The following is a 25,218-nucleotide window of genomic DNA, read 5'->3' on the forward strand; positions in this document are numbered from 1 at the left end:
TCCCAGAAGTTGGGCTTATCCCTACTCAGAGTTGAGTCCCTTTTTTCTTTTTTTAAGATTTAAAAAAAAAAAAAAAAAGATTTTTTTTTTTTTATTTGAGAGAGAGAGCACGAGCAGGGGGAGAGGCAGAGGGAGAGGGAGACTCCCCACTGAGCAGGAGCCCAATTTGGGGCTCAATCCCAGGACTCCAGGATCATGACCTGAGCCGAAGGCAGACGCTTAACCGACTGAGCCACCCAGGCGCCTCTAGTGCCTTTTATCTTTTATTTTTTTCTGGCTATCATTTATCAGGTACTCTGCAAGGAAGGGATGGTGCTTAGTACCTGAGGTGCATTTTTTCACTTTTTCCTAGGCTTCTCTGTCAGACCCAGCAAATCAGAATCTTTAGGAAGAGGAGTTTGGAGACCCTTTAAAACCAAGAGGCTGTTGAAAACAAAGCTGCATTGCTCCCTCAAAGCCCCACATTATCCTTTGAGTAGGAGCCAATGCTTTCCTCATTTTATAGGTGAGGAAGCTGAGGTACAGAGAGGCGAGGTGATTTGCCCGAGGTCACGCAATGGGAAGTTAGAGTTCGTTTGCAACCCTGACTCTTTCACTCTGCATTCTCTTGGGGTATTTATAAAAGTGTTAAATAAGAATAATTTTAGTCCTGACCCTGGGTGAGCCCCACGCTTGATACTTTGCTCTCACAATGCCCATTTCATTTCCTCTTCCGTGCCCAAACCACCACCACCACATTAACCTCTCAGTGACTTGAGTTTTCACTAACAAGGAGCCTGTGAAAGGTTATTTAGTTTAGCCTCTTCCTCCTCTTCCTCGATGCATACGTTTCCTGCATAATAGAGTAGAAAGAGCGTATAGCTTCTGGAATCAGACAGATCTGAGCTCACATCTCAGTTCTGTCACTTTCTGCTCTGTGGCCTCGGGCATATGACTCAACGTCTGTGAGCCTCAGTGGCCTCCTCTATAAAATGGGGAAGATGATGGTCCTCCTCTCATGGGATTATCGTGAGGGATGAAATGTGCTATAGTACGTGAAATGCTCAGCAAGTGACGGGCACATAAGTCTTTGGCAAATACGGCTATTGGAACTTTCCTGAAGGAACATCAGTCTCTGAAAGGCTTTTTACAGAGAAGATCCCCTATTTTTCTCTTGCTGGTTTATTCTGTAACAGTTCTAATGAAGTAGTTAGATGAAGTTTTGTTTCTTGTGCACATGGAAGTGCCTTTTCCTCAAAAGGTTCTAGTCTTCTGTTGGCCCCAAACTAAGTACAGTCTACCTGCCAGCCTGACACGTGGGCAGCCTCCTTGATTGTCCTTGAGGCCGGCAGGAGCTCGCTGGTGCACGGTAACCACGGCCTGTGTGTCTTGGCCTACTGAGCGCTGATTTCATCCTTCTCTCCAAACTCAGGAGCGTGAGCCATCTGGTCTCTGTGATTGATCCACATCTATTTTGTCACTTTGGCCTAGAACATCCTCGCCAGTGAGCACTCTCTGCCCGATGCCATTAGCCTGTCCATTTCAGGGAAAACATTCAAGAGTGGACACCCTGATGTCCTGGGCCAAGACTGGGGTCATTCATTCAGCCAGTTCCCCATCGCTGATTTGTCTTTGAACTCAGCCTCAGCCGTGCAATTGTTGGGGCATGAAGATTCCCAAAACAGCCTTCTCCCGAGAAAGGTACTTACTCCCTTAGGGCTGTGCTTAGGGCAAGCCCCTCCCCCACGGTGTTCATTTTTCACTGTGTATTTAAACAGTCTTCCTTTACGGTGTCTCCACTCTCTTCACTTAGGCTGACTTTCTGTTTTCTGGGGAAATGTGTCTGTCTCCTTCACCCTCCAGTCACCCAGCAGATTTTTTTTTTTTTTTTTAGATTCACAGCATACTTTATTTTGGCTTAATTAACTTATGTCAAACACTTAAAATTTTAACATGCATATTCATGTAGTTTTGTGAGCTTCATCCTGAAAACCATCTTTTTATCAGGCTTCCGTGTCAGAGTGCTGGATGTTTTTTGCCTTTTCCTGTAAGAAGCAAATTCTGATTCATTCATCTAATTATACAGCACAAATATATGAATGTAGCTCTGGAGCATATTAAGTGCTTTTAGAAGCATGTGCTGGATGTGTGATCCAGGTGGGAGCTCAGTTCGGCCTAATGTTCTTTAAAGGCAGGGGCTGAAGCTTAAGCTTCTTAATTATTCTGGTCAGTTCATCGGTAAGAGCCTGGCACCTGGGTGGAATATCAGCAGGTTTTTAAAAACGCTGTTTTTGTTCTGGGGTACCCCTCTCCCTGGGTCTCCGGTGAGTTGGTGCTGAATCGTTTCCCGTGCGGGTCTGCACTGTTTGGGCCTAGTCCCGATCTGGGATAGCTGGAATCCGAGACCGAAGTGTCTGTGGGTGGGGTACAGATTTGGGAGGCTGCCACCGAGGGTGCTCAGAGAGGCTGGTCAGGTTCCGCTTCAGGGAGCTTTGGCAGCAGGCCGTGAACCACCCTGGGCAGGGCACCAAGAGAGATTTTGGCTTGGGGCAGCGGAGCAGGATTTGGGCCTGTGTGCCAGCAGGGCCCAGGTCATGTGGGCGACGGGCAGTGGCCCGGGGCCTCACTTTGAACTGCAGGGGCAGAGCTGTCTGGCTGGGTGTTGAACTCTAAGCACTGATCCCTGGGGTTGGTTCACTGTAGCCAACAGGCCTCCAAATGGATTCACTGTTGGACTTCTCAGTTCCCCTCATCCTGCTAAAATCAGTTTTGTTGTGATTTCCATTAATTAGTGGCTCACCCGTGGTTTACTTGTTGATTTCCTTCGGAGTCAGTAGTTGTATTACTGGTTCTGGTTGAATATCCTTTGCTAAGTGGGATTACCAGATGCCAGGGTGACAGTGGCCACTGAGCATTCAGAGTGGCGTATTGTGTTACGTAGCGATCTAGCACCCATCTGGAGTAAGGGAATAGGGCAAGGGAACACATCTGTCGAGTGCCTTCCAGATGCTGGGTGTGTGTCTCATTTTTCACAGGTGAGGCAGGAAATTGAGGCTCCAGTATGGTGGCTGAGTGTCGCAAGTCACACAGCTGGAGGGGACCGACTCACATCCCTATCTACTGTCTCTTCTTTCCCTGGAGAAGTGCCCTCCTCTGCACTGAGTGTGCCATGGCTTAGCTTCTTCTGCATGGGCTGGCTGTCCGTTTTGAGCCAGGGTCAGCCCCCTGTGCATCATCCAGCCTTTCCCCCTCTCAGCCATGGCATTCCTGGGGGATTGGAAGCATTCCCGTTGGTATTGGAGGACTGCTCCCCTCTCAGAGCAGAGTCTCCCAGGAGGAGATGATAGAGCGACAGGGTGAGGGGCTGCCCCCCATCTGGAAACAGAAAACACCCTGGTCCCTTTGCTCACCTGTTTATCTTTCTTGGTTAGGTGTCTCCAAGTTGACCAATCTTGTCTGTATGTGCATGGTTTCTCATCTTTAATTTGGGGTCTCACACTGCTGGCCCACCCCCAAGACCAGGTGGCACCTTTCTTGGGCACCCGAAGCCCTGTGTGCTCAGATTACCCACCACAGGAAGGGTCTGCTGCCCTTTTATTAAAAACCTGCTGATTCCAGCCAGGCAAGTCAGCAGGTGGCTCTCACCCTCCTTACAAGCCCCACTGTCTGTCTATTTAGCATTGTCAAGAAATGTGATTACTATTTTTTCCCGTTTTATTGAGAAACAGTTGACATACATCACTGCATAAGTTTAAAGCATACAGCGTGATGGGTTGATTTACATATTTTGTGAAATGATAATCACAACAGATTCAGCTAACATCTGTCTTCTCATATCAATTCAATAAAAAGAAAGAAGAAAGGGACAAAGGGGTTCCTGTGGTGAGACCTCACAGGATTTACTCTCTTAACACCTTTGTTATAGACCACACAGCAGTGGTCGCTCTAGTCATCATGTTGGACATCACATCCCGCGTACTTACATATATTACCGCTGGAACTTCGTGTCTTTTGGCCACCTTCCTCTGATTCCCCGCCCTGCCATCCCCCTGCCTCTGGTAACCACAGGTCTGATCTCTTTTTTCTATGAGTTTTTGTTTGCTTGTTTGTTTGTTTTGCTTTTGTTTTTGTTTTTTTAGATTCCACATGTAGGTGAGATCATGCAGTATTTATCTTTCTCTGACTGACTTCACTTAGCAGAATGCCTGCAGGGTCTATCCGTGTTGTTGTAAGTGGGGGGATTTCCTTGTTTTTCACGGCTGAATAATATTCCATGGTATACACATACCTCTTTATTCATCAGTTGATGGACACTTAGGCTGTTTCCATGTCTTAGCTATTATAAATTATTGCTGCTGTGAACATGAGGGTGCAGATACCTGTTTGAATTAATGTTTTCTTGACCTTTGGATACATTCCTAGCAGTGGAATTCCTGGATCATAGGGTAGTTCTGTTTGTAATTTGTGAGGATCCCCCACACGGTCTTCCACAGCGGCTACACCAGTTTGCATTCCCACCAACAGTGCACGAGGACTCCCTTTTCTCCCCATCCTGGCCAGCACTTGTTACCTCTTGTTGTTTTGAGGCTGGCTCTTCTGACAGGAGTGAGGTGATATCTCATTATGGTTTTACTTTGCATTTCCTTGATGATGAGCAACATTGAGTGTCTTTTCATGTACCCGTTGGCCTTCCAGATATCTTCTTTGGAGAAATGTCTATTTGGATCCTTTGCTCATTTTTAATTGGGTAATTTGAAGATATTTTTGTTTGCTTGCTCTTGAGTTGTATGAGTTCTTTTTTTTTTTTCTTTTTCTGACAAAAAGAGAGAGAGAGCACAAGCAGTGGGGAGGGGCAGAGGGAGAGGGAGAAGCAGGTGCCCTGCTGAGCCGGGAGCCTGACTTGGGTGGAGCTCGATCCCAGGACCCTGGGATCATGACCTGAGCCGAAGACAGGCGCTTAACCGACTGAGCCACCCAGGCCCCTGAGTTGTATGAGTTCTTTATATGTTTTAGATATTAACCCCTTATTTGATATATGGTTTGCAAATTTTTTTTTTTTTCCCATTCTGTAGGACTTTAGGGAATGTAATTATTCATTCAAATGACTGTTGAATTCCAAATAGTTTCTACTTTAACCACTTAAATGAAAAAAAAAAATATATATATATATAGAGAGAGAGTATTTCTCTGCCATCCTAAGGGAGAACATCAGAAAGCCTTTTTTTTGTTTGTTTCAGGATTGGCACCTTGGGCATCATTACTGCACAGACTTCCCTTTCTGGCATGTGTGCTACTCAAGACCTTATGCTGATGGATTGTTAGGCTTTTTAAATTCTCACCTCCATGTTTTATATTTTTGGAGGTGGTTGTTTTGTTGCCAGCTTTGTGCTTTCCATTACCATAAGTGCTTCTAATAGATCCCTTCTTCCCAGTGAAACTCACACTTTCTTCCTCACAGTCCTCGGAGGATCAGACAAGGCCATGGGAAGGTATGGGGGCTGTAAACTCCAGAGCCCTCCATCCTGAGCCCCCGTCTTGCTGCTGGGTCTCCACTTGTGGAAAAAACAGAACTGCTTCAGAGAGGATCCAGGAAAACTGCAAACGCCACAGCTTGTTAGCTTGGGCAAAAAAATGACCTTGAGAAACCTCAGTTTTCTTAGCTGGAAAATGGGGATTATATTGTCCCTCCATATTTTCTTGAGTTGCCATGAGGTCAGGAGGAAAAGGAAGTCCCCAAATGTGTGTATTAAAGTGAGTGTAAACCCAAGTGCCGTTCAAACAGCCCTTGGTGGTGTGAGTTAATGAGCAGGTCTCTTGTGTGCTTCCTTTAAAAAACTGCTGGAGAGAACTGTTAGTTCTCTGGGCTCGTTCTCCGGGAGATACTCAGTTCCTGGTTTCCTCCCTCCACTGGGCTCTGGGTAAAATGCCGAGTCAGCAGTCACTCATTTCCCCACCTCCTCCTGGAACGCTCACATAGTTTGAGCACAGTTCAGATCAGGTTTAACCACAGTGTACGCACACATGTACACATGTGTATGCACGCTCTCCCTTCCCCCCGTGCATGTACAAAAACATGCTGCACAAACTACCTCACACAGCACATTTGTAACCATATTTTTACCTCTGCCTGCTTCCTTATATAGAATTCCCTGCCTGTTTTCACGAAAACACTACAGTCTCAGAACTGAGTTTGAACACTAAAACTCTACCTTTGCTTTTGTTAACCTATCTTCATTTTAGGGCAAGCAGCAGGTATTATTTCTTAGAATACATTATTTTTGGAATCTGGGGCTCTCCTCCCCATAGGGATATCATCCATTTAAAATCCTAAATCTAAAAAAAAAAAAAAATCCTCACTCTGATGGGAGAAGCAAGATTTGGTCTGTGTCCTCAAAGGGCTTATAGTCTGAGGGAGATGCAGTCCTCCTGGCACGAGTTGGACCCATGTGCCAAGCACTGGCCTAAGAATTGTCTTGCTTACTGCAGAGCAGTGTATGCAGGATAGAGCAATGTACAAAGCGCACCGCGGTGGCTTTGAAAGCAAACGGGGAGCTAGGTGTGAAGGAAGGGGAAGTGCACTTGTTCCTGGGTAGAACTGTGAAAGCAGCCTTCCTTCCCTGCCGGCAGTGCAAACAGAGTGGTCTCTTTTACTTGACTGAGTGGTGGTTGTGCAGTCAGACCAACAAACGTGTTTGCTGATCAGGGTCATTGAGTATTTGCTGGAGAAAACGCAGTATAACCAGATCAGATGACCTATTTCTATGGCCTGTCTCCTGGAATATGAAAATAGCACTGCTATTTGGGACCTTTATTTTTTCCTTCCATTATTCTGTTAACATCTATTACTCCCAGTAGTGGGAAGGCTGGGTGCTCACTGATAGGGGGCGCTGAGGAGAGGGTTCCAGCCCTGGATGGCAGATGGGCAATCCTTAAGGTCCCTGTCGATCTTGATAGTAATTCTAATTTTACTGGTGGCCTAAACCATTATACACAGATGCAGTGTAATCTAGCTTTACAAACCTGCAGAAAAAGATGATAATTAGAAGGCCCTGAGAATCCAAATAGTCATTTTTCGAACAGCTGATTAAGAAATGTTGGTATTGAGTCAATCACCAACATGCTCAGTGCTGTATATCTTAAGCTTGTATTGCGAAAATCTAAAATGCACACCATACATTTTGAAATGGTGTAATAGGGCCTGATAAATAACTTGATGTTTTAGCTTAGGCCCTTGGCCACTCTTCAGGGGTTTCTATCAAAAGCCAGGCTGGGCAGAGGCTTCTGGGAAGAAAGGTCAATGTATGCCCAGTGAAGTGAGTACTTTTTTTACTTTTTCTGAAGCAGGCATTCCAGAAAAAAGAAAAAATAACAAAGCTTGAGAACCGCCAGGCAGCATTTGGATGGTGATAACATATGGGTATGGCAACTTGCTTCTGCCAGGGTTGAAATGGTGACCTGCACACTAAGAGAACCAGAGACATATTTGCACATAATCATAAATATGCTGTAAATGCACATGGCATCTCTCAACAGAGATCATCCCTGGCTAAGCATTGCTGAAAAATGAATTGTTTGGGAATCCTATACCCTGATGAGTTCTGTTGTAAAATAAGAGATGTGGTTCGCTACAATATTTTGACCTTTGGATGAGCTTAGACGATCACACTGAAAAAAATTTTCAAGTTAAAACTTTATAGATTTATGGGATGCCTGGATGGCTCAGCCAGTTGGGCGGCTGCCTTCGGCTCAGGTCATGATCCTGAGGTCCTGGGCGGAGTCCCACATCGGGCTCCTTGCTCAGCAGGGAACCTGCTTCTCCCTCTGCCTGCCACTCCCTCTGCTTGGGCTCTCTCTCTCTCTCTGATTAAAAAATAAAAATAAAAAAATAAAAAAACTTTATAGGTTTAAAAGAAAAAAAAATTAGCTTTCTGATAAGAGATTAAGAAGGATATGCAAGGGGTGCCTGGGTGGCTCAGACAGTTAAGCGTCTGCCTTCAGCTCAGGTCATGGTCCCGGGCTCCTGGGATCAAGCCCCACATCGGGCTCCCTGCTCAGTGGGGAGCCTGCTTCTCCCTCTCCCTTTGCCTGCCGCTCCCCCTGCTTGTACTCTCTCTCTCTAAAAAAAAAAAAAATCTTAAAAAAAAAGTATATGCAAAATATTAGCCAAAGAACTAAAAACTCAAACTGTTGTTCTGTGTAGTAGTTACCCAGTGGAGATCATAAAATGGAAAGCTGAGGTTCAGTAGGGGACCCGAAACTCCTGGCAGAGGATTGGTGTCCCTCCCCATGATCCATAAATTGTTCATTAGAGAGGCAGCAAGCACCCAAGATTTAACAAATGGGAGTCTTATTCCAAACTTCACTCTCCTTCAACAACAACAACACCCCGCAAGAAACCTCATTAGGTGTGTGTTGAATCAAGTTAACTTATGACCTGCCTCCTGAAAGTGCTGCTAGGTGATGTCCTGGCTTGCTGCAGTGTCCTTGGGTGGGAGGAGAGAGCAGCCATTGTGCATGAGCACGTGCACGCACGTGCACGCTCACACATGCACATGTGCTGAGACAGGTGGTTGTCCAGCAATAGTCACATGTCACATAGCAATTTGCAACTCAGAACCACAGAAAGGGGTTGTTTTCCTATTCTGTCTGTTCCAGTTATTTAACTGATGGCAGATGTCCTCATGAAGGGCTATTAGTACATCAGAAGATGTTTGCTGAGGTTAACCCCTTTTGGACATTGACCAAAGTACAAGGGCAGCCACCCCACCTATTAGTGACAACAGCAGGGGTGAGAAGCGCAGGAAGAAGGCTCAGGATCCCCTTAAAACTGTCCATCAGCTGGGAAGGCTTTTTAAGCATAGTTTGTGCTTCCATCAAGGAATTCCATAAGTGAGTTCATAAAGTGGGATTGCGCTACATGTTGAAACACTGTTACTGTTACCCTGAAATAGAGGTTTCTTGATTTCTCTTGGCTGCACTGGAACCCTGTAGCAAATTAAAGCATGGCTATTTATGTGGACCACTGATAGCTCCCAAGAAAGAAACCAGATAGGGAATGAATAGAAGTAGAGATGAGGAAAGAGGGGTTTGAAGGAGGCTTCTATCAGTAATAGGGAGGGTGGGACCCTCCACCGGAGATGTAAATTAACAGGCGATCCTGGCAAGTTACTCTGGGTTCAGAGTTACCCTGGTCCCTTCACCCACCTGCATGACAGACCTCTGTGGGTGCTAGGTTCATTTCTGAATCCCTGAAGGACTCTGTTGATTATGTTGTGCATTAAGCCATGTCCATAAAATAATGAGTATACCAATGAACACAAAAGAGGCATCAACTCACCCCTGGTGATGCTGCCCAGTCTATATTCAGTCTAGATTTGTGTTCTTCACGTCCATGCTAGCAATCCCCAGTATAAACATAGCTAAAATTTTCCTTAACTTTTGGGATTGTCAGTTACCTCTTTGTGCCCTCTGAGAGGGCAATATATGTGTAAAGGTCTTCCTGAACCACTAAATGATTAACAGTGGCTTGGACTGTTTAACAGGGTCGTGCTAAGGCATTGACCTTTATTTTGTAGGTCAGAGGCTAAGTGGAGAAGAGATTTTCAAGTAAAGAAAGTGCACAAAGAAATGGAAAAGAGACTTATAGGACTGGGAGCTAGTTTTTTCTATCGAGGTTCATTGACGTAGGAAAAAAAAATACCATGTAGATAAAAAGCAGCTTAATTGTTATATTTTGAGAGTTCCCACACACTAGAAATCCCCCACCCGGAGCGCTGGTTCCTATTTGTGTAGCCTCCCCAAGCTAACCTCCCTGGGGCTCAGTTTCCTCCTCAGAAATAGAAGACTTGTTGCTCTCAAGTCATTTCTGAGGATTTAATTAAGTACAATCTATGAAAGCTAGTGCCTACTCAGTACTTAATAAAGGCAGTTTCCCTTCCTTTTTTCTCTTCTGCTTTTAAAAATTAAGATGTGGGCATCCTATAAATAAATCAAATAATAAAATGCATTTCAGTGGAATTGGGCCAGTTAAAGGAGAAAGGCCAGAGAATGAAAGCAAATGCACGTGAGGACGAACTGGGAGTGGACAGGTTCACCAACTTTGCACAGATCCAGCAGGCTTTGGAGGGCGTGGGATTCACAGACCAAGGGAAAAGTATTCTTTAAATTTAAAAAGAGGGTGCCTGGGTGGCTCAGTGGGTTAAGTGTCTGCCTTCGGCTCAGGTCGTGGTCCCAGGGTCCTGGGATCAAGTCCCGCATCGGGCTCCCTGCTCAGTGGGGAGCCTGCTTCTCCCTCTCCCGCTCCCACTGCTTGTGCTTGTGCTCTCTGTCAAATAAGTAAATAAAATCTTAAGAAAAAATAAAAAGAAAGAGGCTTACAAAAACATTGTCAGAGTCTGTTAGACAAATATTTCAGGCCCCATCTGAAGACTGGAAGCCCAGGAATTTTGGAAGTATTATCCTTTCTTCATTTTCAGTGGTAGAAACCTCAAACTTCCTGCTGTGGAAAGTGGGGGTGGCCACTGTGTTTTTTTGGTCAAGAGAAGGGGTGGTTTTCTCCTTTTCTTCTTCTCTGGTTGAGTGCTGCCATCTGATGTCTTCGAGTGGCATTGCAGCTTCGCCTCTAGCTCTTAGGAGCCCGCTGAAATCAACCTGAAAGTCCCAGGTTCTTGTTTCTGGCTGGAGCCTCCAAGGATGAAGGTAGGCAACTGAGTTTCTGAAACTGAGTTAGCTTGGATATACTTTTTTTTTTTTTTAGTGGTAAAGAATTTACTCCTTACATTTTTCTTCCTTTTTTGTGTTAAAGCTTCCCAATAGTGTTACTGAATGTAAAGTCACCAGATAGCTGAACAGGAACTCAATAGGATGCTGTGACTCTGACCTTTTCTTATCTGTTCTTTCCTTTCTAGGGAAATCATGGTGAGGATACTGTGCTATCTGATTCCATCTGATTCTGATACCATGCTATCTGAAGCTTGGAGTAAAAAATATTTGTAAACGAGCCAAACACTTTTTCTCAATATTTGCAACTCTAAAGATTTTACTTATTTATTTACTTAGAGCATGAGTTGGGGGAGGGGCAAAGGGAGAGAGAGAATCTGAAGCAGACTCTGTGCTGAGTGTGAAGCCTGACGCGGGGCTGCATCCCTGAGATCACGACCTAAGCCAAAATCAAGGGTCGGGCGTTCAACCTACTGAGCCCCCCAATATTTGCAACTTTATTACTATCTTTTAAGTTTATTTTCCCTGTTTGTATTTTGTTACTGTAGAGATGTTTGCTTAGCATAATTTGCTGGAATGGTTGAAAAGAGGCCAGGATTGAGAGATGTGGAGATAGCATGAGACCCAAACAAAGCCCCGATGCACTTGGGGAGAGGGGTTAAAAAGCAGAGAAGGTTTGTGGAACTGTTCAAAACAAGTCAATTCATAGCTATGGTGATGGTTTTCTTCTGGTGTGAGGGTGGCCAGGGGAAAAGAGGTGGGAGGGAGGAGAAATGTGACTGGAACAGTCTCTTGAAATGCCAAGCTTAATAGACAGGGGTGGAGGTAGCCTGGTGGGACATTCCAGGTGGAGAAATAGCATTGGTGTAGAGGTCCATGAATATCCTTGTATTTTATACTTATCACAGCACTGGGGAATGTGCTTTGTACATTTCAATTCCTCAACTAGATACTAACTAAATAAATGAGTAGGAGGGAACAGAGGACCTGGCACAGTGGAGATTAGGAATGTACTAGGGGCCCCAAAGGAAATGAACCACAGGATGGCTGAAGAATCAGTGCTGTAGAGAAGGAGGGCACCCTGAGTTTGCAAAGTGCTGGGTCTGATTCTTCCTCTTCTGCCAGGAGACGGAGGCCTGAGAGCAGCTAGGCCCCCTGGTAGGCACCTGCCCCTAGAACCCTGTGCAGGAGCAAAGGATTCATGTTTGTGGTGATGAAGGGACTGCAAAGGTCTGCCATTTGTTAGGTGACTAATGGAAGTCAGTTCTTGGGAGTTGGTGAGAAGGGCAGCTGGTAGGCTGGGGGAGCCAAGAAGGAGGATGTGGTTGGGGATTGTGAGCACAAAGCTTGCCCCTTTGGAATTGGACAGTACCTTCTGAAGCCAGTTCATGACATAGGTGGTGGAGATGGAGGTCAGTGGAGTCAAAGGAGATGAGGAATAGAGAGGTAGAGGCTCTAGGTCATGGGTCCTACCCAAAGTATATTTGGAAGCAGGAGGGGGAGCATGGTGTACTCCTAAGAAACAGACTCTGAAGTCAGCAGGTTCTGGGGTCTCTGACTTGGCCTTAACCCACTTTGACCTTGGTCATATCTCAATCTCTGTGAGCCTTCGGGGTTTTTTTGAGAGCAGAACAAGGATGATGAAAATGGTACCTGCAGAAAAGAGAATGCCAGTACAGCACCTAGAATAGGGTCCAGCACATAGGAAGTGCTCATAAGCACTAGGTATGAATGTAATGTCTATGTATATATGAGAGGTATTCAGAGGTGAGCTGTCCAGATGACCTGGGGGTTAGGACTTGTTACCCAATGGGAAAAAAATGGGACCATTCATCATCTTTTTAAGAATATGAAAATTAAGTCTATTACAGAATTATGTAGAAGTCTGTGTCCAAAATGTTCATTTCCCTGAATCTGGAACAAGAGCGGACTTCATCATAATAATGCTACTTTGTATTTCTGTCACACTTCGCAGGTCGTGAAAAGCTTCTACAGGAACATTCTCATGTGCTCCTCCAAGATATTGGTGAGGGGAGTATTAGTGTTGTGATTTGTAGCTGAGGACCCACAGGCTCTGAGTGGGTACTGCCCATGTGGCCTGAGGACAGCTCTGTTTTCCCTGCATCTCACTTTAGCAGGGAGGCTGCAGGTCAGGGGAAGGATTTCCGGACTCAGCTTGTTGACTGATGCTGATTACTGAGGGATCTGGAAGATAGAGTTCTTGTTTTCTGGAATGGTGTAGGTGCATCAAGGTCAAGGAGTGGCCCAAAGAACTCCTGAGGGTCCTCCCCCAGCCCTGGGGCTCACTGAGGGCCAGGGTGTGTAGAACCCTTCCTCTCACACAGGAGGATTTTGACTAGTGAAACATCAGTTTCAATCTCCTTCCTAGCTTTTCCCTCTCTAAAGTGCGGAAGGCAAGTGCTACCCAGTTCCCTGCTTTCTGCAGTGTGATAAACGGTACAGGGATGCCTCGGAGTATCCTGAAGTGACACGTGCCATTTTCACAACAGCTTCTGTTTATCCTGGGATGAACCCGCCAAGGCCTGGAATAGTCTTTCTCGGTCCGTGTCAGGGGTGTGGTCCTACGGTTCCATCACCCCTTAGTGCATTAGTAGTGTGACACCAGGTGCTGTTGGAGAGAGTGTGCAGGAGACCTGGATTTGGAGTTGGGAAACCAGATCTCCTTCAGGTTCTGGCATCGACCACTTTGCCTGCTGCGAACAAGTCACTTAAGCTCTCAGTGTTAGTTTCTTTAAGTGTAAAATGAGGAGAGGAGAGTTGGCATCTCATTTCTGTTATTCTTTGCAACTTTGAAGCCAACTAAGCTGCAGAATCTGCAAGTCTCTGACAAATGTCCTCATGCTCTGACTTAGCGATGTCATATATAGGAACCTGACCTAAGGAAGCATCCTTGGTATGTGTGTGCAGAGGTTGAGCTCAGAGGATGCTCCCTGCCGGCAGAGCAGCTTAAACAGCACCACGAGGGATCTAGCCCTCAAGTACAATAATAAAGGATTTGTTAAGTTAGCAATGATGGCATCTGCCTAAGAAAATACTGTGTGGTTTCTAAAAGTTTTTATTGTTTTTACTGAATAACGTTTAGTGATAGAGTAAAACCTACACATGCTATTGAGAATTCAGTTTACCTGTCTCACATTGAGGTCTTTCATCCACTTTGAGTTTATCTTTGTGAGTGGTGTTAGAGAATGGTCGAGTTTCATTCTTCTGCATGTGGCTGTCCAATTTTCCCAGCACCATTTATTGAAGAGACTGTCTTTTTTCCATTGCATGTTTTTTCCTGCTTTGTCAAAGATTATTTGACCATAGAGTTGAGGGTCCATATCTGGGTTCTCTGTTCTGTTCCATTGGTCTATATGTCTGTTTTTGTGCCAGTACCATGCTGTCTTGGTGATCACTGCTTTGTAATATAGCTTGAAATCAGGCAACGTGATGCCCCCAGCTTTGTTTTTCTTTTTCAACATTTCCTTGGCGATTCGGGGTCTTTTCTGATTCCATACAAATTTTAGGATTGTTTGTTCCAGCACTTTGAAAAATGTCTTTGGAATTTTGATCGGGATGGCATTGAAGGTATAGATTGCTCTGGGTAGCATACGGCCACAGCAACTTCTTTCAAGATACATCTCCAAAAGCTAGTGAAACAAAAGCAAAAATGAACTTTTGGGACTTCGTCAAGATAAAAAGCTTCTGCACAGCAAAGGAAACAGTCAACAAAACAAAGAGGCAACCCACAGAATGGGAGAAGATATTTGCAAATGACACTACAGATAAAGGGCTTGTATCCAAGATCTATAAAGAACTTCTCAAACTCAACACCCAAAAAACAAATAAGTCAAAAAGTGGGCAGAAGAGATGAACAGACATTTCTCTGAAGAAGACATACAAATGGCTAACAGACACATGAAAAAATGTTCATCATCATTAGCCATCAGGGAAATCCAAATCAAAACCACACTGAGATACCACCTTACACCAGTTAGAATGGCAAAAATGGACAGGGAAAGAAACAACAAATGTTGGAGAGGTTGTGGAGAAAGGGGAACCCTCTTACACTGTTGGTGGAATGCAAGTTGGTATAGCCACTTTGGAAAACAGTGTGGAGGTTCCTCAAAAATTTAAAAATAGAGCTACCCTATGACCCAGCAATTGCATTACTGGGTATTTACCCCAAAGACACAGATGTAGTGAAAAGAAGGGCCATATGCACCCCAATGTTCATAGCAGCAATGTCCGCAATAGCCAAACTGTGGAAAGAGCCGAGATGCCCTTCAACAGATGAATGGATAAAGAAGATGTGGTCCATATATACAATGGAATATTACTCAGCCATCAGAAAAGATGAATATCCAACTTTTACATCAACATGGATGGGACTGGAGGAGATTATGCTAAGTGAAATAAGTCAAGCAGAGAAAGTCAATTATCATATGGTTTCACTTATTTGTGGAACATAAGGAATAACATGGAGGACATTAGGAGAAGGAAGGGAAAAATGGGCGGGGGGAATTGGAGGGAGAGATGAACCATGAGAGACTATGGACCTGAGAAACAAACAGGGTTTTAGAGGGGAGGGGGGAGGGGGGATTGGTTAGCCCGGTGATGGGTATTGAGGGCACGTACTACATGGAGCACTGGGTGTTATACGAAAACAATGGATCGTGGATCACTACATCAAAAACTAATGATGTATTGTATGGTGACTAACATAACATAATAAAATTAAAAACTACAAAAAAAAAAAGAAAAGAAAAAAAATTCAGTTTACCTAACCATGATCCCATTTTTGTATAAATAGAAGTATGTAAATACATACATATTGAAGAAAGCATGGAATGTTCTGTAGGAAGATTGGGTATCTCTGGGAGGCAGCATCTTGAGTGATTGATTTTTCTTTGTGCTCACCAGTATTTTGTAAATGTCCTACTAGGAATGGCTGTTGCTTGTGTAAGAAGAAAAGGAATTGTAGAAGTTAATTTAAAATGGTTTCATCTACTTTAATGGGTACTTACAGACTCCTGCTGCACGCAGGGCCTTGTAGTAAAAGCTTCCTGATTCCTCCAGATAATGGATAAAGGACTCTCTGTCCCCTTTGCCTCACCAGGAAAGGCAGCAGCATGGCCAGCGTGCTGTCCCGGCGCCTTGGGAAGCGGTCCCTCCTGGGAGCCCGCGTGCTGGGGCCCCCCGGGGCCGCCCCACCCTCAGAGCCTCAGACTGAGCTGCTGGAAGGGGCGGCTCCCCAGCACTTCCTCGCCTCCAAGGACACGTCCTGCCAGGAGCAGCCCAAGGAAATCCTCAAGGCTCCTGGCACCTCAGGCCTCCAGCAAGTGGCCTTTCAGCCTGGGCAGAAGGTAGGTTGATCCCCGAGTGGACAGGTGTCTGATCTTTCCAGGCTTGGGGCTGGCAGGCCAGAAACTCACTGGGCACCAGTTTGTGCACAGACCTTTTACTTGCAGCTGTGGGGCCCTTGGGAAGCAGGCTTCCCTAGAGTATGAGCCATCATTAGCAGACCCAGGGTTCCTCCGTGACAGTGCTGTCTGGCATCTGTTATTTCAGACTTAGGCCTACTCAAAGCCTCAGTTCAAAGCGTGACAAGGGCTCAGTTTCTCAATCTGCCTCCGTTTCCAACTTGACCAAACAAGAATCTTAGGCTTGTAAGAGACAGATAATATTGCATCTTTGAATTGCCTTTAGACATTTTCAAGAGGCAAAGGTGTTTAATCAGAATGACATTTGGATTTTCTTTTCTAGTGTTCCCTCCCCTTGTGGCAGGGCCCAGTCATCCCCTGTCCCTGATATAATCACTAGGTCCAAGTGCATTGCCTTCTCAAGGGCCCATAGAGACTCTACCTTCTGTCTCCTGCTGAGGCTTGTGTTGTCCAGGCCTTTCTTCCCATGATATAAGGTGACCTGCCAACTGCTAGGCACCCCTTGAGAGTGGGCAGCTTACTTCTCCTCCCCTACCGTCTTGTCCCCAGGTAGACTTAGAATTCTCTGAAGGGAAAAATGCAGGGTTGATCTATTCAAGGTCATAGTTGGGGATATATATAGGCAGCAGATATATAGGACTTCAAGAGCAAGACAGAGCAAGTCATCAGGAGGGTGGATATAGATTCCAAATTCATTTGGTTAGAGAATTTAATCCATTTACATTTTAAGTAATTATTGATAGGTAAGTACTTCCTATTTTGTTAATTGTTTTCTGACTCTTTTGTAGTTCCTTTGTTCCTTTCTTCCTCTCTTGCTGTCTTCCCTTATGAGTTGATTTTTTTTGGTAGTCCTATGCTTTGATTCCTTTCTCTTTATCTTTTGTGTATCTACTAGAGGTTTTTTCTCTCTGGTTACCATGAAGCTTACAGAAAACATCTTTTTCTCCCTGGTTACCATCAAAAAGAATTTCACTCCTTCATCCTTAAATTAAAATTAGTAGTTTTTGATGATGAGAGACAGGAAAAAATGGCTTCGATCAGGAGTCTGCAGACTTGTTCTGAGTGGGCCAGGCAGTAACTTTAATTGTACACAGATTCCAATATCAGAAAAAAGTTCCAGAAACTGGCACGTTTGCTCTATCTAGAGAGGTTATAAGGCTCTGTTTTGGGAAGAACTGATCCACTATGGCTAATTTGGGTGCTCAGGTGGGAAGCAGGTACCTGGGAGCATCTGCTTGAATAAAAAATGAGTCAGAGACGCAGGTGGATCCTGGCTCTCAGAACTAGGGCATATGATGTAAGAACTACCACGTACTGACCACTGGTTGCTCTTTTTCTCCCCCTCAGGTTTATGTGTGGTATGGGGGTCAGGAGTGCACAGGACTGGTGGATCAGCATAGTTGGGCGGAGGATAAGGTGACTGTCTGGCTTTTGGATCAGAAGTTACAAATCTGCTGTAAAGCGGAGGAGGTGTGGCTGGCTGAGCTGCAGGGCCCCGTGCCCCAGGCACCTCCTCCCGAGCAGGGAACCCAGGCACCAGCCTACAGGCCTGTCTCCAGGAACATCGATGTCCCAAAGAGGTTTGTGTGGGAGCCCCTGGGCTCTGGGCTCTGAAAGTCGTATGGGTGGTGAGGTATGGGGTTGTGGGCTGGCTTGTGATGGAGAAGGAACATGAAAGACCTAGGTGTCTAGTTGTCAAGATACTGGGCAAATGGGATACAGAGAGGGGGGCATCCTGTAAAAAAAACAAAACAAAACCCAGAATGGGATCTTTTCTTCCCTGTGGCTCTGTTATGGGTGGTACATCTTTGGTGTGGCCAAGGGCTATTTCCCCCCTTCATCCTTAAATTAAGATCAGTAGTTTTTCATGATGAGAGACAGGAAAAAATGGCTTCGATCAGGAGTCCGCAGACTTGTTCTGAGCGGGCCAGGCAGTAAGTCACGTTGCTTTGCAAGCTAAATCGTCTTTGTCCTGGAAGCTCAGCTCCGCTGATGACACATAAACACGGGCATGCTTGCGCCCCAACAAAACGTTCTTACGGACACGCAGATTGTAATTTTATGTAATCTTCACACATCACGTATCAAGAGATAATTCTTTTTGATTTTTAAAACCATATAAAAATCATGCTGTTCTTCGCTTACGAGTCATATAAAAACAGGCAGCAGGGCATGTTGGCCCACAACCCACAGATTGCTGAGCCCTGGCTTAGTTATTCAAAACCGTCGATGAGTGGAGGATGTATATATTGCTTTAAAATTTTATGATACAATTTTTCCCTGAGAATATATATTTGCCTCCTAATTTCTATATTATGTACTGTAGTGTACATTGATCTTTTTAGATCAAGAGGGAAAATCAGGATGTGCAAGCGGTTAGGCCCCATTCCACCTCTCCTGCTGTGTTTGTCTGTGGGTACTACTGATACAGTGTATCCAGGGTCTTCAGACCAGACCAGAGCCATAATTTTTTTTTTTTTTTAAGATTTTATTTATTTATTTGACAGAGAGAGACACAGCGAGAGAGGGAACACAAGCAGGGGGAGTGGGAGAGGGAGAAGCAGGCTCCCCGCTGAGCAGGGAGCCCGATGCGGGGCTCGATCCCAGGACCCCGGGATCATGACCTGAGCCGAAGGCGGACGCTTAACGACTGAGCCACCCAGGCGCCCCTGAGAGCAATAATTTTTTGATTGTGAATTCAGTGGAGTGCCCGCAAAGAAATTGTTTTGCTGTTCTACGGAAATAAATATTCAAAGATCACACAAAAAAGGGGATGCTAATTTGTTTAGTATATTACAAGTCTTGGTTTAACTTCTTCCCACCCAGTCGCGTATTTCAGTGGATCTGAATAGTGAAGAATGAATTAATACAACCCTTTGAAATAGACGAGCCACCTAGGAATTTATTTCAGAATAACTTTTCATACTTTAGTGGTAACTTACAGACAGCTCTAAGTTTACGTCCACATAATGTAACTTTATATGGGTTTTTAAAAAATTATACGTAAAATTTTATAGAACTCTGCTGTGGAAAGCATTAAGGTTTACACCAGGAGATTTATTTTAGTGTTTCTGGTTTACTTGCTCATTGGCTTGTGTACTAGATTCAGAAGCCATCAGAATACCTCATCATTTTTCTCAGGGGAGGGGAAAGGAACTGGTTAGTGTAATGGCTCCCTCTTCAGTTTAAATAGAAGACGGGGAAAGGAAGGTCATTTTAGTGCTTTTGAATTCCAGCAGGCATCTTTTATGCCCATGGTTGATTTTATGGCTTCGCTCTTCCTTTCTCCCGAATAAAGTTCTGACTTTAAGCCCCAGTGAGAGGTCCGTCGTGAATATAGGGGAGAGTGGAGCTGCCTCCAGGTGTCCGCAGTGGCCTGGGGACCGACCTGCTTGCACCCAGGTTGACTGAGGGTAGAAACGCAATTCCGAATGGGTATTTGTCACGAAGAATGAGGCGAGATCTTCATGCGTTATTTAGCACGCACACTGGTGATTGGAGTGGGGGCATGGAGGGGACAGTCCAGAAGTGTGAGCCGATCACGTGCCCCGCTGTGTCAGGAAGTAACCTTTGGCACTCACCCACTTGAATCCAGGAAGTCCGACGCGGTGGAAATGGATGAGATGATGGCGGCCATGGTGCTGACGTCCCTGTCCTGCAGCCCCGTCGTGCAGAGCCCTCCTGGGGCCGAGGCCAACTTCTCCGGTGAGGAAGGGGGCCCCCTGGCGGCTACTGGGTGTGGCGCAGGCCCGCCCCTCGCTGCCTCCGCTTTGACCAGCCCGTTGCCTGGCAGTAGGATTGCCGGGGTCTCTTCTCACTAGCTCCTCAGACTGGCTGAGTGACACTGAGTTAGAGGCTTCCATTCTTTTTCTTCAGCTTCCTCAGCTGGAGAGGAGTTTCCTGGTGCATTGTGAAGATGATTGAGCACGAGGCTGAGCCACACTGGCCGCTCGAGTAAGTTCTTCTGTGGGAGTAAGTGAGCGAGGCACTTTGGTGGGGGCCTGAACAAGGCCAGTCGAGCAATATTTAGTTCACGAAGGGGAAGCTAACAAATGGTCCCCTGGTGGCCTCAGAAGATTCACGCCCCCGTTCCAAGTGCCTACTTCAGCCTTGTAAATCAGTGCGGGCCTATAGGCCCAGGACCTGGAATGCACGAGCTGAAGTCTGTCTAACAAATCGAACTGCTATTAATGCAAAGCGATAGTATGATTGCACAGCAAACTTCTGAATTAAAATAAAATCCTTCTGGCGCGATGCCCAAAATACATTATCGGTAACACGGGAGGAAGAAGGGTTGCTGGATGCCAGCAGTTTGACGAGACCGGTAGTGAACCTGGAGTTCTTTCGAAATTCATTACAGGGCTGGCCTGACTTACTCCCAGGGAATAACTTTGTCTCCATTGGTGACATCTAACTGAATTGCGAGCTACCTAAAAGCTTAGGGGAAAATAAGGGTTCGCTCAGAGCGTGTGCCAGGAGGAAAGTGGCCTTTGCAGGTTTCCCTCATGAGGAATTGCCCTGGATGGACAGTGAATTTAAAGGAGCGATGAGGCAGGCTTCCTGTCTTCACCCAGAGCCTGTGCACAGTCAGTGCCGAGGCTGCTAGAGTGAGTCGAGGCAGTTGGGCGGCGCCGAGTTGGCGGAGCTCAGCATCGCACGCCTGCTCCCTTAGTGCTTGGGAGCTGCACAAGCAGAACGGGGGCGGGGAAGGAGTCCGTTTTACGTTTTAGGAAATTCTTTTTTTTTTTTAAAGATTTTATTTATTTATTTGACACAGAGAGAGACAGCGAGGGAGGGAACACAAGCAGGGGGAGTGGGAGAGGGAGAAGCAGGCTTCCCGCCGAGCAGGGAGCCCGATGCGGGGCTCGATCCCAGGACCCTGGGGTCAAGACCTGAGTCAAAGGCAGACACTTAACGACTGAGCCACTCAGGCGCCCCAAGAATTGTTTTTTTTTTTTTTTTAAACTTAATACTGTTAACCACATTTATTTATTTTTTATTTTTTTAAAGATTTTATTTATTTATTTGACACAGAGAGAGACAGCGAGAGAGGGAACACAAGCAGGGGGAGTGGGAGAGGGAGAAGCAGGCTTCCCGCCGAGCAGGGAGCCCGATGCGGGGCTCGATCCCAGGACCCTGGGATCAGGACCTGAGTCAAAGGCAGACACTTAACGACTGAGCCACTCAGGCGCCCCAAGAATTGTTTTTTTTTTTTTTTAAACTCAATACTGTTAACCACATTTATTTATTTTTTATTTTTTTAAAGATTTTATTTATTTATTTGACACAGAGAGAGACAGCGAGAGAGGGAACACAAGCAGGGGAGTGGGAGAGGGAGAAGCAGGCTCTCTGCTGAGCAGGGAGCCCGACATGGGGCTCGATCCCAGGACCCTGGGATCATGACCTGAGCCGAAGGCAGCAGCTTAACCAACTGAGCCACCCAGGTGCCCCTGTTTCAGGAAATTCTACAAGTTTAGGAGACCCAGGAGGTTTGTCAGCAGGAGGAAGGTCAGGAAAGCGTCACAAAGGGAAAGAAAATCATTGACTCCAGTTCGCATCAGGGTGTGTGCGATACGTGTACGTGTCAAACATAAATGCTTATTTACACGCAGCCCAACACCAGCATATGCACACCTGACTGATAATACGCCCGATCCTGATAGCATAGTTCCCCGTTGGACAAGCACTTTTAATCATCTATTCAAGATTTTTTTCCCATGACAGTATGTGTCCGACCTTATGGTCGAAGTCAGTGGGAAAAGAAGGCTTTCTTGGCAGCTAATGGTATTGAAGTATTCTGCAAGGTGAGGTCTATACCTTGCTGTAGTCTTGGGTACGGTTTGCACAGAAACCACCTATTTTCTTTGTTCTCTGTATCGTTAGGCTGGCTGTGTGTGCATGTGTGTGTGTAGAACAGAGGAGATTATAAATATTTCTTAGAAATTCACTGTAAACTCTCATAGCTCTGCATTTGCCGCACAAATGTTGTAGAATACCATTTAACCTTGCCGTAGAAGATCTTGTTGATCTAAGGTAGGTTCATTTATGTTTATCTTATAACTTAGAGATTAACTTACGATACTAAGTGTTTTGTTTTTTTTAAGTTTTTCTTCCTTTGTACGTCAGTTTGCCAGTTTGAGCGTTTGAGCCATTTGAACGGTTCCTCTGTGGAAGGCTGCTGTATTGTAGGGTTGGCCTGCTGTTTGACCTAACCGTTTTCTCTAGACTCCTGATAGCACTAGACATAGCATTCCGCTCCCTGACCCTTCTTTCCCCGATGGGTTTCCTGAGTAGACGTTTGTGGGCCCTGGACCCATTGGCCTGTTGGTGGCTCCTGAGTTCTTCCCTGAAGGGCTACCCTGTTTTTTGTCTTTCCCTTAAGATTTATTTATTTGTTTTAGAGAGCGAGAAAGAGAGTGAGCTCGGGGGGTAGGGAGGGGCCGAGGGAGAGGGAGAGAGAGAATCTCAAGCAGACTCCCCGTTGAGCGTGGAGCCTGACATGGGGCTCAATCCCAGGACCCTGAGATCATGACCTGAGTCGAAACCAAGAGTCGGACGCTTAACTGACTGAGCCATCCAGGCGCCCCGGAGGGCTATCCTGTGTTAAGCCCTGTGTACATGTTGAAATTGTGGGTTAGGAAGTCTGAGCTTTGAGACTTGACAGTGATACTTAGGGAGGGAGGAGTTCCTCCATACCATTCTGTTTGGGTGGGCTTCTCCTCACATGGAGGAGAGCCTGTGTTGGAAACCTGTAATGCTCAGGGTCTATTTCAGATGTCTGGATGGGCCTAGAAGCAGTTGGGGATCTGGAGCAGGATGAGAGAAAAGCAGTAGGATTTTTATGCTGCCCCAGGGGATGTGGTAGTCGGTCTCAGAATCCAGGGTAGGGCAGCTCCTTGGAACACCTGTCCTTGTTGGCAGTTGGGGCTTCGGGGGACATGGCCACCATACCTACACATGTCACAGGCTTTGGCCCCCTTCTCTTGCATCAGAATTTCAGATTACTATCAATCCGGATTTATGACCTAGGCAGGGAGAGTCTGGGTCTGGCCTAAAGGAGCCTGGAGACAGGCCGTATAGAAGCTGAGAATTTCACCCGTGTCCGTGTCCAGACGCACTGCTGGGAGCAGGGCGGTGGGTGCAGGCGCGTGTTGGGTGGAAGGGCCTCCACGTCTGCTCGTGATCAGTCCAAGTTACTCTCAGAGTTTGTCTTGCCTTCTCCGGCCGTGGGACTTGTGGGTGAGGGCAGGACTCACCGGGCTGTAGCTAGCTCGCGGGATTGTCTTCCACACGCAGGTTTTGATGTCCTTGCCTGGGTTTTAATTACCGAAAGGCATTTTTCAAGAAAGCCTGGCCACGGAGCCCTCAAGTCGGCCTTTCCACCTGACTCTGCTGCTGGGAAAGGGTCCCAGGGGAGACTCTGCACGCTTGTCTGTGCAAGTTCTCACCTACCTCTAGGCCCAGATGCAGGTGGAGGGGCTTTCCCCTCCCCACACCCCACACCCTACTCTCCCCCTGCTTGGTTTTTTTTTTCCTAACATACAAAGTGAGAAATAGATTTTAATGAGGTTGATTTTCTATTAGTAATCTACAAAGCGAAGTTGCAGTGTGTGTCTGTTGGTTAATGATTATCAGTGTGGCTGTGGTAGGAAGTGTTCACTAGCGCAGAGCAGGGCTACTTCACGGAAGCTCAGAAAGGAGAGGTTTTGGGGGGTCTCGCCCCCGCCGCCGCCCGCCATGGAGTGGCAGAGCCAGGCAGAGCCAGAGCCAGGGATTGGATTCAGGAACCCAGACTCCAGACTTGCACCTCATGGTCCCCGACGGGGGCTGCTGGTCTGAATCCGGCGGCCGGGGGACAGCCTGTGAGTGCCGCCTGTCTTCTCTCCGCTCAGCTTCGCGAGCCGCCTGCGACCCGTGGAAGGAGAGCGGGGACGTGTCCGACAGCGGCAGCAGCACCACCAGCGGGCACTGGAGCGCCGGCAGTGGCCTCTCCACCCCCTCGCCCCCCCACCCCCAGGCCAGCCCCAAGTATCTGGGGGATGCCTTCGGTTCTCCCCAGACTGATAATGGATTTGAGACCGACCCGGATGCTTTCCTGTTGGATGAACCAGCTCCACGCAAAAGAAAGGTATGTAGTACGGTGCGGGGCCGACCTCGGCTTGGGGCCGGCGGTGGAGCGGCGGGGGCCCCACGGGTCCTCCGTGCTCTCAGGCTCCATCCCCTTTCTGTTTCCCGTTGCTCCCATGTTCGCTTGTGCTGTCTGCAGGGGCTCACTCCTCCCCTCTGTCATGCCCGTTCCTTCTCACCTCTGCCCCATCCCTGCCTTCCTCGCGGCACTCCCATAGGGATCCCGTAAGACTTCCCGTGGGGTCTTACCCACGGCACCACGCGCTGCTGCTGACACCAGGACCATCTCCTGGGTCCCGGCTCTCTGCCCCTGCCTGTCCGTGTGTCTGGTCCCAGACAATCCCTTCCCTAGAGCCTTTTGTTGGGCTCTGTTTGAGGCCAGCCGAAGTCCCCGCGGGGTGAGGATGAGGAGCCTCTCCCAACGGTCCCATCTTCCTTTCTCCTAGAACTCCGTGAAGGTGATGTACAAGTGCCTGTGGCCAAACTGTGGCAAAGTTCTGCGCTCGATTGTGGGCATCAAACGACACGTCAAAGCCCTCCACCTGGGGTAGGTCTCGGGCCCAGGGCCTGTTTGCCTAGGGACCCACTCAGGCATTCCTCCGCCCTTCCCCATGACCCACAGCCGAGAATGGTTCGAAGAAAATGACTTGCTGAGACCACCATGTGGTGCCTCTCCCGGGAGAAGAGCCTGTTGGAAAGAGATCTTTGCTGGGAAGGAAGGGCCCTCCTCTCGTGAATGGTGATGCTGTTCCTGGGAAGGGCGCTCTGTCCATCTTGTGGACGTGTCTTCCCACCTCACCGTAGGAAGCAAGAGGTTTTAGCTCTGGGTAGAATTTGGGTAATCTGGGGAGACCTCACCATGGGCTCTGCACCTGCTTCCCCTCAGGGAGCCGGGGCTCCATTAGCTCTGACTCCCTGGAGCCAGGGCTGCTCATGGCAGTGGAAACGG

At 46.9% G+C, this 25,218-nt stretch overlaps 1 protein-coding gene across 2 annotated transcripts in view; it reads left to right on the forward strand.

Annotated features, from left to right (window-relative positions):
• Positions 1-25,218, forward strand: part of ZNF395 (zinc finger protein 395) — a 48,378-nt gene that overhangs the window by 16,570 nt on the left and 6,590 nt on the right. For both annotated transcript variants that reach the window (XM_064585338.1, XM_064585337.1), the window contains exons 2-6: positions 15,818-16,064; positions 17,490-17,722; positions 19,738-19,847; positions 24,035-24,270; positions 24,716-24,816. In XM_064585338.1, coding sequence (XP_064441408.1) covers positions 15,831-16,064; positions 17,490-17,722; positions 19,738-19,847; positions 24,035-24,270; positions 24,716-24,816 — 914 coding nt within the window. In that variant the 5' untranslated portion in view covers positions 15,818-15,830. The remainder of the gene's footprint in view (positions 1-15,817; positions 16,065-17,489; positions 17,723-19,737; positions 19,848-24,034; positions 24,271-24,715; positions 24,817-25,218) is intronic.

This window comes from Mirounga angustirostris, unplaced genomic scaffold (genome assembly GCF_029215605.1).
Source record: "Mirounga angustirostris isolate CCGP_5_RB_7025 unplaced genomic scaffold, mMirAng1.0.hap1 SCAF_2, whole genome shotgun sequence".
Taxonomy (NCBI): Eukaryota; Metazoa; Chordata; class Mammalia; order Carnivora; family Phocidae; genus Mirounga; species Mirounga angustirostris.